At 36.4% G+C, this 20,594-nt stretch overlaps 1 protein-coding gene across 1 annotated transcript in view; it reads right to left on the reverse strand.

The window, feature by feature from the left end:
* Positions 1-562: 562 nt before the first annotated feature.
* LOC144959249 (uncharacterized) overlaps positions 563-20,594 on the reverse strand; it is a 34,451-nt gene continuing 14,419 nt past the window's right edge. Inside the window, exons 8-20 of the mRNA XM_078891791.1 lie at positions 20,040-20,168; positions 17,245-17,380; positions 15,817-15,920; positions 15,174-15,276; positions 14,601-14,663; positions 13,940-14,041; positions 12,725-12,864; positions 11,052-11,129; positions 10,394-10,546; positions 8,894-9,021; positions 7,162-7,263; positions 5,677-5,843; positions 563-4,471 (exon numbers count right to left, since the gene is read on the reverse strand). Coding sequence (XP_078747917.1) covers positions 2,532-4,471; positions 5,677-5,843; positions 7,162-7,263; positions 8,894-9,021; positions 10,394-10,546; positions 11,052-11,129; positions 12,725-12,864; positions 13,940-14,041; positions 14,601-14,663; positions 15,174-15,276; positions 15,817-15,920; positions 17,245-17,380; positions 20,040-20,168 — 3,345 coding nt within the window. The 3' untranslated portion in view covers positions 563-2,531. The remainder of the gene's footprint in view (positions 4,472-5,676; positions 5,844-7,161; positions 7,264-8,893; positions 9,022-10,393; positions 10,547-11,051; positions 11,130-12,724; positions 12,865-13,939; positions 14,042-14,600; positions 14,664-15,173; positions 15,277-15,816; positions 15,921-17,244; positions 17,381-20,039; positions 20,169-20,594) is intronic.

Consider the following 20,594-nt stretch of genomic DNA (forward strand, 5'->3'; position numbering starts at 1 on the left):
CATATCAGCGCCAGTAAAAAGGAAGAAAATTGGTAAAAACATTCCAGATGTACAATTAAAAGGACTCGAAGAAAAAGTAAGACAAAGAGGATGGTTCAAATCGGGAACAGATGTAGATTCCAAGAGCACACAATCAGTGTACTTAGTTAATAATAAAAAAAACAGTACATAGCAGAGAGATGATTTACAATGAAAAAAATTATCATCTCCCAAAACTATAATGATACATTCGACTGTTTCCCTCCCAGCCAAGGACTCCGGCCAGGGTCAGGACAAAACTGAGTAATCTCATTCCAAGAGACAGAAAGCCATTGGAAAACAGATACAGGGGGATAGAAGATAGAATAAGTACCTCCCTGCCCACAACAGCCAACTAACTCTTGCTGGAATGAAGGCTAAGTTGAATTATTGCCAATTCCCCTCTTGATGAAAATTATTAGATAAGATGCCTTCACCCCTTCCGTTCCCACTCTCCATAGTTTGAAAGAAAAAAAATAATTGTTAATTCATTTTACACATGAACAATCAATCAATCAATCACTTTTTTGGATGAATAAAAAAACACATTGTGGTAATATTTATTACAGAGACATTTTATATACATATTATGGAATAGGATGAATGTTTGTCCCTTTGTTTTGCCCAAATCAAAAACTCACATGGTTTCTTTTTTATTTTTAAAAGAGATCAGTACGATTTTTTTGTTTACAATTTACAAGGACAGCGGGAAAATTGAGTTTTTTTATATAGCGCAATATCCATTAAACATGCTCAAAGCGCTTTACAAGGGGTCCCTGACCAACAGCAACACTTAATATGTAGAACGAGACATGACGCCTGTTAGGCTCTTTACTCATTATTCTCACCGTTCTCAGGGGTAAAATGAGTATTTGTCCGTTGACAGCGTTGTCTCTGTTGGAAAATATTGTGATATCGCCTAACATGTGTCATGTCTCGTTCTACATGTTACACGTGTTGATCAGGGACCCTTTGTAAAGCGCTTTGAGCACGTTTAGTGGATATTGCGCTGTATAAAAGCTCAAGTTATTAGGTCATTTCAGCATCAGCAAAAAGGAAAATAAGGGAAGTCGTAGTCTGAATTTAAAAGCACCAAAGAAAAAGTCAGACAAAGCACAATACATTCAAAACAAATAAATGTAAAAGTAAATAACGGAGAGATGATTTACAAGGAAATAAAAGGGTATCAAATCTCAAATAAATATCCATTCGAATGATTCCCTCTGCCAAGACCAGGAAAAAACGGAGCAATTTCAATCCAGAGCAAAGACAGAGAGCAACATGGAAAGGGAAAACAGATATAGGGGGGAATAAAAGACAACCTTAGAAGAAGTGACCTCTCGGCCCATCATGGGACGTGAGAAGACCCCATCCAATTGTACAGTCTGTGATCGAAGGATTGAGACAGGTGTCTTGATTAAATAATTTCTTAGTGAAAAATGGAACGAGGGAAGATACATCACCTGCCATCACTAGACAGTTGTTTTTGTTTTTAAGGGTTTTACGGCGCTTGCAACACATTTAGGTTATATCAGCGCCAGTAAAAAGGAAGAAAATGGGATAGTAAAAAGTTCTGGAATTACAGTTAAAGCACCCAAGAAAAAGTAAGACAAAAGGGGAACTAGGAACAAATAGGGATCAGATGTAGAATCCAAGAGCATACCACCAATGTACTTATTTGAGATCACCTATAAGTCTCATCCGGACACAAGCACAAAATCCAACAAGAGGAATACACTCAAATGCTTACATTATACATTAAAAATAAATATAATAATACATAACAGAGAGATGATTTACAAGGAAAAATATATCATCTCCCAAACCAATAACTATGCATTTGAATGTTTCCCTCCCAGCCAGGACTTCGAACAGGGCCAAGTAATCTCATTCCAAGACAAAGACAGAAAAGCATGTTGGAAAATAGATATAAGGGGATAGAAGACACAGTATGTACCTCCCTGCCCACTATGGGAGGTCAGGATCCCCACCCAGATCACTAGACAGCATTAGCAACACTTGGGTGCCGTGATATTTTATGTATTTGTTATTGGAATAAAAAGGCAGTGCTATTTGCATGTTGTTCTCTGCCTTGTCAGTGTTGTGTTTCTATTATTCAAATCATACTCTGATATATTGGGTTTTCATTTGGGCAAAAAGGGACAAAACTCAGATCATGTTGGCCTCAGCCAACCAGTCAAAAACCAAATATTATGTGTACACTTCATGTAAACAACGCTGCCTGGATTGACATAACAACCCAACACATTAGAAAAATAATCTGACAAGTTCATTAAATTTTTATTTTTAAACCAAAAGAAAAAAAATGCATTTTAAAGCAATATATACTTTTTCACTCATATTTTACTTATGAAAAGCCGCCATTTCATGTTCCATCTACTTGCATTTTCCTGCCACACAAAAAAAAAAGCCCAAATTGGACAAATCTGATTCAGATATTATAATCAACAAAAGCCTATTTTGTACAATCAACAGCATAATTATTAACCCTTTTATCTTCTTCTCCTATCAGATCCTCGTTCCACACTCCTATCCCTACCTCGTCTTTCATCTTCTCTCCTCCTATCACTACGACTATCCTCTTCCCTCCTATTTTTCTTCCAATCCAAATTATTTCCAGCTTTCTCCCTCTCTTTCCTTCCTTCTGATTTATCCCTGTCCTCTATCATGGGTTTCTTTCTGACTATCCTCACCCTTCCACCACCACCTCCGTCCTTGCCATCACTCCCATTATCCGAATGAGAATCCGTGGATGCTGATCTTTCCCTCTTTCTTTTCATGGATTTACTCTTAGAGTTAGAACTCCTGGAATTGTTACTTTTGGATGAGGACGGCATTACTGATTTGGATGATTTCTGCTTATTTGATGATTTCCTCTCCGTCTCTTCCTCCGACTCGCTTGAGGAATCATCGGAGCTTTCTTCGCTTTCTGAAACAGAAGAGCTAACTTTTCTCTTTTTCTTGCTTTCAACTGGTGTGATTGACTTTGACTTCATCTTCTTTTCCACCTTATCTACACTATTCCTTTTTCTCTTTGGAGACGGTGAAGCATCCGATGATGAATCTGAATCTGATGATGACGGTGACTGTGATATTTTCCTAGACTTCTTTACTTTTTCTGTTTTGTTTTGTCTATCATCACCATGGTCTCTCCCTCTATTATCACCACCACAGTCCCTCCCTCTATCACTCTGTTTCTTTGTCTTTTTTCTCTCTGGACTGGATTCCGACTCTGACCCAGAACCCTCTTTACTCTCGCTTTCATCATGACTGGACGGGCTTCTGGCTTTCTTGCTGCTCTTTTTCTTATCGTCGTATTTATCACCACCCCGGTTTTCTTTTTGAGAAAATTTTCCCTTTCCACCTGGAGAATATAAATCGTGGTCTCTCTCCCTTTTCCGTCCATCTCTCCTCCCCATCTCTCTTTCATTCACGTTGTTAGAAGAAAATCTGTCGTCGTTTTGTCTCCATCCATTTTCTTGTCTATTATGAAAGTTCTGTTGATTCATTCTTTCTGGAGAATTTCTATCTCTTTCTCTTCCTCCTCTTCTGTCCATACCTCTGTCATTCCACCTGGCCTCTGCCTCCCAATCTCTTCTACCTGAAGACTCATTTCTTCCCTCGTTCCATCTGTCATTATTTCCTCTCCACCTCTCATCATCTCTTCCTCCTCCTCTTCCTCGGCCCCTCCCCCCATCATTACCCATTCTTTCCTCCTTTATTTCTCTGCCATTCCAATTTCCTCTTCCACCACTTCTCCCCCTTTCATCACTCACCCCTCTTTCTCTATCTCCCCCTCTCCCTCTTCTGTCCCACCCATCTCCAAAACCATCCCTCCCCCTATCATTATTAAACCCTCTATCATCTCTTCTCTCCATCCCCCCTCCTCTGTACCTTCCTTCATCTCCTCGTCCATCCATCCTGTCAAAACGGTCTCTACCATCCTTCATTCCCCTGTCATCATCACCTCTATCCATTTGCCTTCTATTACTTTCCTCTTCATCATAATCACCTCTCCCTCTTTCCTCTCTCCTTCTCCCATCAGCTTCCCCATCCCTCCCCCCACTCTTCCCTTTATCCTTTGCATCGTTTTCCCTCCCCTCTGTGTTCCTCTTATTTTCGTAATGAGCTAAATCCATCAAACGATCAGCTATAGATTTCTCCATGCTCTGTCCATCTTCACCATCACCCTTCCTCCTGTCTGACTCCTTCCCCTTCTTGCCAGACAAATCTTTATGTCTGCTGTCATCTTTCGACTTCCTGTCTTTTTTGCCTTTCTTTCCATCTTTCTTGGACTTTTTCTCATCAGCTTTTTTCTTGTGTTTCTTTGAAGAGGATGCAGACGTGGATTTCTTTTTGGAGTTCTTGGAATTCTTGGACTTCCTTTTCCTTTTCTTGCTTTGGGAATCGTCAGAGTCCGAGTTGGAAGAATCTAGAAAGAAATGAATGAGAAAACTGATTAAAGATTTCAAAGTTTCAATTATTTCTTAGGGCAACAACGCCTTGTTTATGCATGTAAGTCAGTGTGAAGACTGTAAGTAGACATGACATAGGCGTACTATCGAAAATGGATTATTGTAATGCTCTGTTGTTTGGCACTTTGCAATATAATCTGAGACGTCTTCAGATTGTCCAAAACAGCGCTGCCAGACTAGTATTCATGAAGCGTAGGTGCGATTCTGCCAGACCTCTGCTTCATGACCTGCATTGGCTGCCTGTTGAGAAAAGGATTAAATTCAAAGTTTCTGTTTTAGTGAATCATTGTCTTGAAGGAACTTAGATATTCAAAACCCCGCCCCTTATGTTCGGCCAGTGATTCCACCAAACTAGTTGTCCCTCGAATACGGAAAAATGATGGAATGAGATCCTGGAACGCCTTACCACAGAGCAATCGTGAAAAAGAATCTTTGTCTATTTTTAAACGTTCGCTTAAAACATATCTGTTTCATCTTTAGTAGATGGTATGAGAAGCAAGATAGGTCTGGTTTTGTGTTGTGTGTGTGTGTGTGTGTGAGTGTGTGCCTGTGTGTGTGAATGAGTATGTTTCAACCAAAGTAATTTGTAATTTAAGCGCTTAGAGTCTAGTGTTTCGGAGTTATAGCGCGATATAAATTTTCAGCATTATTATTATTTAGGCAATAAGATTAATTCAATTTGTTTGGGAGGTGGGTGGAGGAGGGGGGAAGGGAGGGAAAATGGAGAGAGAGAGAGAGAGAGAGAGAGAGAGAGAGAGAGAGAGAGAGAGAGAGAGAGGATAGGAGAGAGAGAGAGAGAGAAGAGAGAAGAGAGGGAGAAGAAGAAGAGAGAGAGAGAGAGAGAGAGAGAGAGAGAGAGAGAGAGAGAGAGAGAGAGAGAGAGAGAGAGAGAGAGAGAGAGAGAGAGGGAGAGAGAGAGGAAGGAGTGGGGGAAAGAAAGAGAGAAGAGAGAGAGGAGAGGAAGAGAGAGAGAGAGAGAGAGAGAGAGAGAGAGAGAGAGAGAGAGAGAGAGAGAGAGAGAGAGAGAGGAAGGAGTGGGAGAAAGAAAATAGAGAAAGAGAGAGAGAGAAAGAGAGGGGGGGGAGACGAAGAAAGAAAAGAGAGAGACAGAGAGAGAGAGAGAGAGAGAGAGAGAGAGAGAGAGAGAGAGAGAATAACTTACCAGAGTCCTCCTCAGAGGAGCTGCCGTCATCAGAGGAATCAGACGAAGAGGAAGACGAGTCCGTGTCATCATCTGCTTTGACTGTCTGTAATGCCTTGGCATCTTCCTCCTGCTTCTTCTGTACCATTTGCTTGGTGACATTCTTGAGATGCTCTCTCAGATCATCACTATGGAGCAGGAAAGATAATATTAGTTGTAACTCATTGCAACGGAAGTAATGACTCCCGACTCACACATAAATTAACTGTGACTAACTACGGTAGGGGGGGGGGGACAAATTTTATCTACTTTATTATTTTGGCTGGAAAGGAGGTCTGACTCAGTCATCAAGACGAAATCTGATATACAGCGTAACTCACTTATATTGACATTGGTTGTAATGACAACATGCTCTCAACGACCCCCAGTCTAAGGTTGTTTTTTATATTTTCCTCTCTCTCTGTCTCTCTGTCTCTCTGTCTCTCTCTCTCTCTCTCTCTCTCTCTCTCTCTCTCTCTCTCTCTCTCTCTCTCTCTCTATATATATATAATATATATATATATATATATATATATATATATATATATATATATATATATATATATAATATATATATATTTGGCCAAATTTTATCTACTTTATACTGGTGGCTAAAGAAAATGATCCGAGAGCCAGAAAACTCTAAAAAGAATCCCAGTTTTTCAGCTGAAGCTTTAGGAAGAGCATTTCTGTATCATAGGGATAATTTCTTGAGTCCATCCAATTAGAATTTGTGCAGTCCAAAACAGAAACAAAAGAACCTGAGACTCAATTTGGGTGGATAGTGAAGAGAGTTAAAGCACAATAAGATAAAAGAGCAGAGTCTCTGATTCTGGGTGAGAAGGTAAATTTAATGTAAATTTTATGCTCATTATTCACAGGAGGTCCAATATTGGCTGGCATCATGGAACTTTTTAAATCACGTTTTCATCTTTACTTGTTAAATTTTGTTATTGTGAAATAGCAGATATTTTACTAATTATAAGAGGGAGTGGGTAAGGTGAGGAGGGAGGGAAGATGAAAAGAGAGGTGGGGAAGGGGAAGAGAGACAGAAGAGAGCGAAAGAGATATAAAGAAAGTGGAGAGAGATAAAATGCACAGATGAATTCATATTAATGTGAAATCATTGCAGTTGTGACCCAGCTTTTGTGATTCAGATGAGGCCGAATTAAACCCTGAATAACTAAGAAATATTGCAGTGCCCGCTGTACTAAAGTCACAACAAGATCTTAACAGCCTGAAAACTCTGGCCCAGGACCGTGACCAATGGAAACAATTAACAACATGGATGGAGAGAGCAGCTATACTCATTGACTATGACGGAATCACACAATTCGCAGCAAGCATCATTCAGACTCCGAGGCTTACGACCGCCATCATTCAGATTCAGACTGCGAGGCTTACGACCGCTACTACTACTACTTTGTGATAAACCAGGAGGGTTTCAAATGAGAACTTGATACTCACGTCAGGCCTCCAAGACCGATGGTGGTGAAAAAGTTAATGGCAAATCGTGTGTCGTTGTGGTTGGTCCTAGGCATGATGCCCTCAAAGTACGACTGTAAGGTCCTGGTGATAGAAAAGCAAAAAAACAATTTACTTTCTTTACTCAATGAAACAGTAAACGAAAAAGTAATTAATAAAAAATATATAATTAAATTTTTTTTATTTTTTAATGTTTACACAACGATATAGAAAATGAAATAGTAATCAATAAATAATTATAAAAATCAAATAAATAAATAAAAGATTGCTAAAAAATTAACTAAATGAAATAGACAAGATAAATAACTACAGGTGACCCATCGTCTCTAAAAGGTATTATGTCAGGATGAAACAAGATGATAAAAAGCCAAAATTAAAGCTAAACTGGTAAACAAATAATGAATTATTGGTATTGGTACCCTGAGTGGGTAGCTGATGCTGTTAGATTTGGTAGAAAGTACTTTGCGATATAGACTATTGTCCTATCCGAAGGATATCAAGTAATTGTAATTGTCCATTTCACACTATAGAAACCAAGATAAACTCCAGCTCCATGGGCCCAATGGCTCTGAAGGACGACTTGACTTTTTTTTTCTACCCTGAAATACGACATTGATTTTCCTCAATAAAACACATAAACTCAACCCAAGTCTGATATTTGTGGTTATAAATTCAATTTTCAGCATCTTCCTCATCTCTAAACAATACCGTTTTGAGGCCAATGAGCCTCAAAGTGCTGCCAACCCTGACCCACGACAATGTGCACAATGGACATACAAAATGAGTCAGACCTTGAAAAAATGTGTATAATCTTGAAAAAACAACAATTGGGTTTAACAGTCGTGACGTCACTTCCCTCGTAATGACGCATAGTAACTTAGTAACTGGTTCTAAACTATGGGAACAATGGCGGACGCCCTTATGAATTACTTCTCCGACAAGCATAAAAGTGTATCCATAGGAGAAAAACGTAATAAATCTGATCAATGTTTTGACTTTTATACATTCTGATCACATGACATGTGAAAAGTTCTCGCCAGCATGAAGAATAAAAAGTACCAATTTTCTTTGTTTAGAACCAAGCTGCTCGTTGCTGGGCAGTCGTGACATCAGACTATTGAATCCTATTGGCACTAAATTTGATGATGGGAAATTACACCATACTAGCAATATTATAATGGATAATTTAAATTAATGAATAAACTCACTCTTTATAGACTATATAAATAGTATCCATTTATAAATATGATATGACCCACCCAGATAATATCATATTGAACTCCCTATATGAATGTCAAAGCCAACAAAGAGATCAAAGTGTTTAAGTACACTAAAAGAGTGTATGATTGTTAAAAATGCTTAAATGATTAAAATTTAATAATACATACACTCCTGAGCAAAATGTGTACAATGAGCAAACATGCATAAGAATATGCATTTTTTACGTAAAGCTGGCATCACTGGTCTCATATGCAAATAAAAATTTAAAATAATAAAACGTAGTGGAAGGGGACATAACCCCACCTCTTAAGACTGTACGAGCAAACTACACAGATATCACTATCGAAGCTATTTTAAACAAGTTAAAATTACAGACACTCATTATATTTTATTTATCTGACTATAAAGACCAGACAGTTTTCTTATAAACACAGTATTGCTGTTCCTGACAGAACCCGACCAAAGCTCAAATGGAATTAATTCATAAACTTACTTGTCCTTCAGCCTGTCGTTCAGTTTGAGCAGACCCATGTATTCAGACAGATCCTGGAATAAAATCTTCAGGAAGATTCGACTGGCCGATGTGGTGTCTGCTTCTGTCAGCTTGACCACACTCAACACCTGCAAACCAGATTATATATATATAAATGTTGCTGCTTGAAGTTCGAAGAAATTAATTACAATAGGAAATGGAATGGAAGCTTCAATTTCATCAATGAAGACAGATAATGTGGACTTTCGGATTTCCCCTTTGTCAACAAAACATCGCATGGAATTCTTTACCATCTAAAACCCTGACAATGTGAAAGTCTACCAGTCTTCAAACGGCATTTAAAACTCAATCTTTTTCATTGTTTATCATAATTCTATGTGAACTTCAAACATTATATGTGTGTGACTGTTGTAGTGATTATGTAGTCGATCGAATGAATGTACATGTGTGATACGAAAAAAACTATTGTAAACCACCTTTGAGCACTTTGTGGATACTGGCGCTATATCAATTAATAATAATAATAATAATAATAATAATAATAAAATATGAATATTTTTGTTGACAAAGGGGGGGGGGGGGGGGGGGGGGAGGATTTCAAGGGTAAAAAAGCTGAAGGATTTCCATCTTATATATTTTATTTTTATCTATTTATTTATACAGACTGCCACTTTTGAAATGATTTAGAGTTGATGTAATGTAGTTCAATTCAGTCTATCATCCAATACTCAAAAAAATAATTGTTTTCCACCAATTTTTATCTGAACTTTTGGTTTAAAAATCCAAATTTGGAAGAAGAAAAAAATGTGAATTTGGCTAATTTTGGCTCCAACTAGCATGTTCCGATTAAAGTTGTATTAAGTGGCTGGTCTGTCTGTAGTAATCTTTGCACTGCATGACCTAGAGAAAGTCACCAAGCCTTAGTTCATAGGATATTGATTTAGTGGCAACGCAGAAGCCACCAAGCCTTAATTCAAAGGGTACCGATTAAGTGGCAACCCAGAGAGGTTCATACTTATGAGGAAAATTCTCCTTCTACAAGGATTAAAAAGTTAATACAACAAAAAGTAATTACTGACACTGATTACAGGTCCACCTTACTATTTATTTTGGAAAAATGGAGAGCACAGCAATGTCAAAGTCAATTTATTTTTTTATTTTTTAAACGAGGAATGAGATAAAGATTTGAAAAAATGTGTATGAAACAGTGTAGACAAAGCAAGAAAGAAAAATAACATGGAAAAAAAAAATAATTCCAAAACAATCAGTCTTCCTTGATTGAGGATTGAACCTAAGACCTCCTGATTACCAGTCAGACGTGCTCCCATTACACCGCAGAGGTTATCCAATAGTTGGGATGATTTTAATGCCTATATTCTATGCTTTGTCTAGCACTGTTTACTCACATTTTCAGATCTTTATCTTACACCAGTGCCTGCTCCCCCTCCCCAATTTCTCAATTTGATGGAATGTTCATGAGATAAAATCAAAACCACATACCCCCCATGAGATAGCATCTGTGTGTAGAAGATGAGAGAAGAATTTGGCCACGTTCCTGACTTTGTTGGTCTCCAGTCGATGGACCGTCTCGTATTGGTCGATGAAAATCTGCTGAAATGGTTCAATGTATTTCTTGTCTATCTGGCAAAACCTCTGGAAAGGGGACAGAGAATTTTAAAGAAAATATCAGTCAACAATTAAAATTCAAGGAATATTTACTGTTATAGTGAATTCAAAAGGAGATGATTTTAAATAATCTCTTCATCAAAGCCAATTAATTCATTTCTTTAGATTTTGTTGAACTAACTACTCAATCTGGCTAAATTGTATTTTAAAATGATGTTGACAATGATAATTAGAATATTCCTATTGTGCCTTTCCTCAAGAGAGCTCAAAGCCACTTGTTAGGTACTGCTGGAGTGATCTTACACTGTTATGGAGAAATTGACTACAAATTCAAAAAGCAAATCCTAATATAAATAAATATAATTTAATAAAATACACCAACTAACGATATTGGATTAAAAAAAAATTTAATTAATACTACTGATTTCCTGCTTTTAACAAATCAAACATTGGCTGAAGTAATCAAAGAGAATAATGTACAAAGCCAAAGAATTAGAGAGAGATCATACAAATCAAGTTCTGGTGACATTACCTGTGCTAAAAGGCCAAAGAATTTCTCATAGGTTCTCAGTTGGGCACAGCAATCAAGGATCATATTACACAGTTCAATCTGGAAACGATGACAAAAATAAAAGTAAAATCAAGACAACAATTTAAATGAGGAAAAGAGAAAAGTCCTGCTAGTAAAGCAATGACACACCATTTCTCTGGAGAATAACATCAGCAGACTTGCCTACCGACCTCAACCATTTGAAAACATATGTGGCTATATGGTCTAGTGGTATGACACTCGCTTTCGGATCGGAAGGTCCTGGGTTCGAGCCTCGTGCTTGGCGCATAGTTGAGCCCTTGGAAAAGGCTCTTTAGTCACATTCTCTCACCGTACTCAGGTGTAAAATGAGTACCTGGCCGTTAACAGCGTTGTCTTTGTCTGAAACATTGTAATATCGCCAACAGGCGTCATATCCCGTCCTGTTAAATGTTGCTGTTGACCAGGGACCTCTTGTAAAACCCTTTGAGCACATTTAGTGGATATTGCGCTATATAAAAGCTCAAAAAAAAAAAAAAAACATCTATCATTTTTCCCCCCCAAATATCTATGGTAATTTTCTCACATTTTCCCACCAAAAAATCAGATTTTGAACATGTGCAGCAATATAAAATTTCAAATTTAACATTCCATGAATTTATGGAGACTTATCAAGATCAAACAGAGATGTTTGTTATTGACTGAAAGAAGAGTCTTAATTGATCCTTTTCCCCCTTTTTATTCTTCAAAGCTGCTACAATCGTTTTCATTTCATGTTTCTGTTTAACACAAACCAATGGAGTCATTTAACAGCATCAATTTTTTTTTTCAAATCTCAGATGTAAATAATAATTATTACACCAATCGTTTAAACATCAATTTTTGCTTTCATCAAACAAGTATGATCCATGACATCAAAAAATGAAGATAGCAATGTGCAAAAATGATGGCTTAAAAAAAAAAAGCCCAACAAAATACTGAGCATGAAATATTTCAGGGTCAAAACCCTATAAATTTATTTGACACAAAAGTGAAATACTACTTTTCTGTTTTTGTTACTAGCTGAAGAAGGGTCTTGAGCCCGAAAGGTTCTATGTTTGGTATTGTGGTTGGTTATTTTGTTTCTTTAAGCTGTTATATTCATTTTTGTACAAGGGTTTTCAAAGTTCACGGCTTTAGCAACTTGGAATTCATTTCAAAATGAAGAAAGTAATTCAGGAAGGTAAAATGAGAATAGATGGATCAATGAAATGGACAGATGTATAATAAATAAATGAATGAAGTTAAAGTGAATGAAAATAAAAAAGAAGACTAAATGAATGAATGAGGGACTTGTAAAGCATCTCTGAGCATCAATGGAGATGCTTACATTTACATTTATAGCTGTAAAAAAAAATATATAAATAAAATTCCATTTACTCATCCCATAGGGAAAATTTGTCTTTAGGGTCTATTCCAAGGGAAGACCGGAATAACCCAGGCATCAGCCGCATTGCAGCACCGCAAACTGATCTAGGACGAGGTAACGCTCAAAGCCACACAGTACGGCGGATATTCGAACTCGGTACTTATTTAGGTACAAAGAAGAGACCGTACCACTGTACCACGCTGCCCTAAATCGTATTAAATATTTGATTTGATTTCATGGTCACAGTCGACGGCTATGTAACGCTTACTTCCTGTCCGGGCTTGAGATCCATTTTGAGCATTTTGTGTGCACACTCGTTGTGATCAAGGCTGGACTGGACTGTCAGATAAATGGTGCGACGCAGGGCTATCAGGTTGGTCTCCGTCTGATCGATGATCTGAGTCTTTTCTGTATCGATAGAGGAATAACAAATATGAGTGACATTGTGTTAACTAGCGCAAAACCAAGGTGGTAGTTGTAGTAGTAGCGGTGGTAGGGATGATGATGTGGTGGTTGCAGGGATGATGATGTCGTGGTGGTTGTAGTAGTAGTGGTAGTAAGGATGATGCGGTGGTTGTAGTAGTAGTAATGGTAGGGATGGTGTGGTGGTGGTTGTAATAGTAATGGTGGTAGGGATGGCGAACTTTCAACGAGTGAACAAATTAAGCTATCCACTCTTCTCTCTATGAAACAAAGACATAGACATGCATTCAAATAGAATGCACATGGAGTAGCTCTGATATTGAGTCAAATAAATTTAAGAAAAAGTGTGGATCGGGCATTTGTATCAATAATGATGAGAAATATGAGGCAAAGAGAAGTGCCAGATGAAAACAGAGAGTAAAAAGTGCCAGAGAGTCAAATCCGGGACCCATGGCAAATGGCAATATTTGCATTACTAATTAAATTTTGCATCACAAAACAGAATCATCTCTCAATTTTTCCTCTTCGTAAATGAAGAGAGGTGGTATTTATCAGAGAAATGGGGGGAGGGAGTTAGAGGTGACGTGCAAACAATGTTCATTGATCAAAACTTTAATTCTGTGTTACGAGCTCAACTACTTTAATTTATTTTGCTGCAAGAACTAGTTTGGACTCCAACCATTGTGTGTCCTGTCCATGGTAAAAAATAAACATTTTATGCAAGTGAGCAATCAATGGACTCAAAAGCCAATAACTTTATCAACTAATAATAATAATGATAAAAATATAATATATAATAATAATAATAATAATAAAATAATAATAATAATAATAATAATAATAATAATAATAATAATAATAATAATATAATAATAATAATAAAAATAATAATAACAATAATAATATAATAATAATAATAATAATAATAATATAATAATATAATAATAATAGTAATAATAACAATAATAATACAATAATAATAATAATAATAATAATAATAATATAATAATAATAATAATATAATAGTAGTGATAATAGTAATATTAAACATGTTACATACTTTGCTCTTCCTCCTCCTCGTCATCATCATCATCACTACTTGATGACTCGTCACCAGAAGAAGCATCAGAACCCTCATCGGAACTTCCCTCACCGAGGATTTCTAGGAGAAAAGAATGGGGGGAAAAAAATTATCAAAAATCAATTTAAACAGAAATTTATGTAGCAAGCCAGTATTTTACATTTCTTGATTTAAAAAATAAATTGTTTGAGGCAATTTGTGAAAACCAGACCTGTAACAGACAACAAAAGCAAAATTTGTAGGCTTTGGAGACTAGAAAATAAGAAGGCATCACTATGAAACCAAAAGATCAATTACACAAAATATGTATCCAGCACTCCATTTCCCAATTGACAAACACTTGAAAATAAAACGTAAATATAATATTCAGGGTTTCCAATTCATGAGGCAAAAATTTGCTGACCACATAGATCGATTTTTTTCTGAGTGCTGAACTCCAGTAAAAAGACATAATGTACTATTTTATTTATTTTCATTTAGCAAGTGATTGGAAAATATACTAAAGTTTATAACATGCTGAATTCCGTAAATATACAGAAAATTGGCAACATTGAATATCTGAATCAAACTCTTTTCAAACCAAATAAATCTATTTATGATTCAAGTACTGATCCATAACAAAGCAGCAAACTATGCATACCTTTCTTTAGGGATTTGTATTTTTCTTCAATTTCAACAAAATTTGGATCCTCTCTGAAGATATCTGAAAAACAGAAATGACACATAAGGTAGACACATGAAAAACAGAAATGACACATTAGGTAGACACATGATCTGAAATTGTTTTTAAATTTACGAGATTTAAAAAAAAGACTAATGCTTAACAAAAGGGTTTATATTGAATTATAGCTGAAAAAATTATTTTCTCCAAATTGTTGGACGCGAGGAGAATAAAATCAATATATTCATACATATTTAAAATCTGGCACATATCTGCAGACAAAATCATAAAACACAGAACTGCCATTCGCAATCTGTGCATAAAAAAAAAAAAGTTTAATCTGAACCTAACGTAAAAAGCAAAGCACAAATTCAAACCACACACATGAACAGACACCTACAAATACAGTTATCATTCCAGAACCAACAAGGAATGGAATGAGTTACCAATTCGAGGTCATGAGTTTAAGTACATTCAAAATATCATCGGACATATACAAGGGTAATTCAAAGATGTGAGTATCAGAATTTGGGAGTTGGAATAAAAACCTACTCAGCATCTCTTCTCCATTGACGGCATCCTCCAATTGTAACAAGTGTGTAAACTGTTCCTCTTCATGCACTATGTCCAAAGCTTCAAGGACTGATGAGTGATCCTGTGGCAACAAAGAAAGAAAAGAAGAAACAATAAACAAGACAAACAACACGAAGAAAAAAAAAGGCTGTAAATTTAATTCAAATAATAATTTTTTAAAAATTTAGATCAAAAAGCATTAGTAATAAATAAACAAATAAATCCATCAATTAATATTTTGTAAAAAAGCAATTTCCATTTAAGTGAGGTGTTACTGAAATTAGTTCATCTAAAAACCAGTCTATAGCAAAATGTATTGATTTTAATCTTTTGTATAGATTATCTCTATGAAGAGTTATTTTCTTTAAGAGTGAAAACAAGAATATTTATATTCAAAATATTAACTAATAATCAAAATAATTCATTCAATACATTTTTTAAAATGTTCAATTTTAACATAGCATTATACAACCTATCTATCTATCTATAAAACTTCCTTATTCAGTGGTCTCCGTTTATAAGCGCTCTGGTTTTAAGCACGACAAAGCAATAAGCACACTCTGACTGATTCACGAGAGCTTTGCATACTATCCCAGCAGAGATGATTTATACATTGACTAACCTTGAACTTGTCCTTGACAATGGCAAACATGACATCGATCATATACTGAACTCTTTTGTCCAGGAGGTTCTCGTGAAGAATGTGACGAAGACGATCTAGTATGGCTGGATTAGAGAATTTTAAACACAATAAATAAATCATATCATATATACAGACGAGGTATAAAGTGTATAGAGTAAGAGCCGAATAATAAGCAGTCAGATCACTGTTTCGTTTAGGTTCTCCCACCCCCTCCCCCCCCCCCATCCAATATCATGTTGCTGTGGTGAAACCTCAATACATAATAACAACAATGTACATCATTTATACTGCTCCTACTCTATAAACCAACAGCACCATACAAAAAACATATGACATTCAGACAAAGAGAAAAATATAAATAACTATTTTATGGAAACTGATTTAATCTATTAAATATTTTCTCATAAATTAGGTCTTAATATTTGTCTTTATAAAAGTAGCTTCCGTTTTGCATTTTCTTAGAGAAATTGAAAGAGGGTTCCATCGTACCCGCTTTGCTATTTTTTGGTCTTTAGGATATGTTCTAAAATGTGCTTCCTACACAAAATTGATGTTTAAAAAAGGAAGACAATTGGACAGCCAAAAGGTCGTCAAAAAGAGGGACTCATTGTTTGAATGTTACAAAGACTAGAAGCTGTGGACTGTAAAAAGTAATAAACAAAAATGAATATAACAGCTTCAACAAAGAACAAAATACCAAACACAGAAGGTTTCAGGCTTAAAATCCTTCTTCAGCCAACAACAAAAACCAATGAAAACATAAATATGCTACATTACTAAAAAAACAAGGTCAACGTGGGAGAGGTGGTGGAATTCGAATTTGGCCAACTTTTATCCCCCCTCCACCAAATCTTATACTGATTGGATCTTTAGTAGTAATAAAGATGTGAGTTGGGCTTCACTGAAATTTCAACTCAAGTTTTCAAAACTTGAATAATCAAAATTTTGGCAGCATGGTACAGTCTTTGCTTTGTACCGCAGGTACCAGGTTTATCATATAATTGCTGCATGTCATGGCTATAATTTTTGCAGTGCCGTACTGCAGTTGATACCTGGGTTATTTCAGTTCTGCCTTGAAACACTACACTCAAGACAGATTGAAGTCCAGTCTGGGCCTCAAATCGGGTAAACATCAAAATGCTGGGGATTTTCCTGTTTGTCCTGTAGCTCAGTAATGCAGCGTATACTGAAGTGATAAACAAGAAATAACTGATTCATCAATTTGACTTTCTAAGATCACTGGCATCGTCATATTGTCAGTCGCTTCTAGAAGCCGTCAAATCAGAGGACTTACTCACAGAACAGAACTAACCCTCTTCCAAATTCTTCATGAGGATGAATCAAGCAAAATTTATTTTATTTACAGATTTCGGGTTCACAATAAGATATAGAGAAAAAAGTCCTTACAAGTCATCCCCCTTGGAGAAACTTCTGTCAGTTTTTGGCCGCATTCTTTCAGGAATCCAATGGCCACTTCTACGGAATCATCTGTCGGTGTCTCCAGTAGTAACGTAAGAACTTCCAGGGCAAGTACTTCATGGGCCTGCAAAGCAAAAGGAGTGCATTCAAAAATAGGATGAATATCGTCATGTAGTCAAATGGTTTGAAATAATCAAATTAAAGAAATTAAGGAGCAGGCACCAGTTTAAGAAAAAGATCTGAATAAATGTGCATGAAAGGTGCCAGACAAAGCAAGAAAGAAAAATAGAAGAAAAAAAAAGCCACCCCTCTACCATGGTGGCACGTCTGAACTGTAATCAGAAGGTCTGAGGTTCGATCCCCAGTTGAGGTCGACTGATTTTTTGGGATGTTTTTTTATTTCTTCTATTTTTCTTGCTTGCTTTGTCTGGCACCTTTCATACACACTTGTTCATATCTTTAGCCAAATGGTTAAGTGCTCAACTTAACATTAATCACATTGATTTTAAAAGCTGTGTAGAGACGAAGGTTTCTCCTACACCATCCAGCATCAAGTGCCTGGATCTAATTCCATCTGACATCACAATGGGACAGACCGAAGTCATTTCCAAAGGATAGCAAGCTATAGTTACTGGTTCTTGATTGCTAAGAAATGTTGCATGGGCTTTCAAGACACAGAAGTAAAACTGACCTCATTTTGCTTTATATGAGAAACGTAGCCCGGTTAGTAATGTCTAATCATTTTTTCCTGCCATTGCGGGATCAACTACAACACAACAAAAACATTGAGCACACAACCAGTTTGCTGTTTGAGGCTATAAAGGTAAATTAGACAAATTTGACTAATCATCTGCTCCAGATAAAGCAATGACAATGAATTTCCGACTCCTAACTATAATTTTAAAAATATTCTCTCTTTTTTTTCTTGGTTGGTGCATCAAAAATAATGTCTGATCATATATAACGGGATGTGAAAATCTAGTATAGGAATAGAAACAAAATAAAAATGGTGAAATAGCATTGAAGACAACTAACATAGCATGACAATCACATCCTGATAATTTTTGTTAACTTTAGATCTAAATCTAATGCCATTTAATTCCATGCAAATGGAGGACTTCCTAGCAAAAATTCTTAAGTACGACCCATTGCTTCAAAGCCATGCTAACTTTAATAACATGCTCCTTTGATTTATGAAGTAAAATTGACTTAAAGCTGCAAGCAATTCAAACTTTGGTTATTTTTACTTTCAGTTACTTGAAGTTAGTTTTTTCAACAAATGATTCACCCTGACATTTAACCACTTTTGAAAAGTTTGATCACAAAATAACAATAAAATAGGAACGTTTCAGTAATTCTCTTAAGTGGAAAACCTCTAAATAACGCAGAAAAATATTCACATAAACTTGGCCGTTGTATGCTTATGATAGGACTGAGAATGAAATAAACATAGAATATCCTCTTATCTTTTCAAAATCTTCAGCTTTTAAAGGTGACTCAAGAACTGTTCTACTAAAATTGATGAAGAGTAGTATTAGTAGTAGTAGTAGTAGTAGTAGTAATAAAAGTAGTAGTAATAGTAGTAGTAGTAGTAGTAATAGTAGTAGTAGTGGTAGTAGTAGTAGTAGTAGTAGTAGTAGTAGTAGTAGTAGTAGTAGTAGTAGTAGTAGTAGTAGTAGCAGTAGCAGTAGCAGTAGCAGTAGTAGCAGCAGCAGTAGTAGTGGTAGTAGTAATACTAGGAGGAGGAAGAAGTAGAAGAAGAAGAAGAAGAAGAAGAAGAAGAAGAAGAAGAAGAAGAAGAAGAAGAAGAAGAAGAAGAAGAAGAAGAAGAAGAAGAAGAAGAAGAACTTCAACAACAAGATAACTAAAGACTCATTTAATACAACCAAACCCTCTAAAACATACCTGATGAAATAAATCATGACAATCCATGACTAGCTTCAGAATCCAACAAAGAAATCACAAAATGAACAACAGTCAACATTGTTGTGACTGGAATAATTTCTCACTCAACAAAATAAGCATGCCGCTCGATTTAAAATACCACAAAAACACATTCCTTTCCATATAGGTTAAGCTGTTAATAAAAACAGCAAATCAGTTAAGTTGAATCTCTACAATGACGACTCAGAAGTCATTGTACGTCTGATGAATCCATTGTGAATGACCAGTCTAACAAAGACCAGTCCTTGAAGTATGCCAATCTTCCAACATGAAGTCATGCCAGAAGATATCTCTTGGTGACTAGTCTGACCACAGACCAGTCGGTGAAGTACGTCCATCCATCCTTCCAATGAGCCGACGTGAACAGCCCCGCCAGCCATTTAGGTGTCCAGTCCCAAGTGAAGCAGAACCCATTGTGATGACCATTGCCACATTATCACACGAGTCCTATCACTTTACGACCAGCCCAGGCAAACACAGACAGCGATGACTCTACAGCATTTGAGACTGGTCTGCTCCAAACATCACCAGCCAAACGCCAAAAGCCAGTCAATCCTTGCAAGACTGGCTAAAACGATCCAACGCTGACTTAAAAAAAAAACCTCTCGTCCATGAGCGACCAGCCCATCTATCTGCAGATCAGCCACTTGACCAGTTCATCCAGAGAACCAGTCAATCCAAAGACGATTCCATAGAGCAAACGACCAATCTCGATCAAGATTAGTCAGGTTGATGCGGTCCACAGCTCCAACGATGCGTATCGCCAAAGCTTGAGAGGAAGTCCACTACACTGAGCGTAGCAGACATGAAGTTCCCATCACCATTCCCGTTTCACTCACCACTTGTTGGTTGACCAGATGTGCGATGAATCGCGTCGAGGACAAACACAACGCTTTGTCATTCCGTCGGAAACCTCGCTTGAAATTCAGCACCAATCGTTTGAGGATAAGCTCTCCATTCTGCGGAAACTGAAAACAAAACAAAAAAGGTGACAAAGCAATCTGAAAACTGACAAATTTGCTTGATTGTGATATCAAAATTAACATCTGAATGATGAAACCTTCAGTTGAATGACTTTCATTATAGTTTCAAAACTGCATTAAAGTCAAACCTTTTAAAGGCTTTGAGATCTCAAGGTAGAGAACATTAAAAAAAGTCTTGCCTCCTGATATAAAAGTATAAGCTAAACAACAAACAGAGAAAGAATAGCATATATCCAATCTCAGTTAATGACTCTAATCACAATAACAATTCTTCCATGGCTTTAGGTATACATTTATCAGCAACTTGGGGTGATGTATCATACTAGTTATAGCAATACAACACAAAATGCTTGTGTTACAGAATCAGATGATTTTCTGATTTCCAACTTCTAATCATTCAACAATTTCTTA

The sequence above is a fragment of the Berghia stephanieae genome, chromosome 13 (assembly GCF_034508935.2).
Source record: "Berghia stephanieae isolate SIO BIC M18660-M18661 chromosome 13, UCSD_Bste_1.3, whole genome shotgun sequence".
In the NCBI taxonomy this organism is placed as follows: domain Eukaryota; kingdom Metazoa; phylum Mollusca; class Gastropoda; order Nudibranchia; family Aeolidiidae; genus Berghia; species Berghia stephanieae.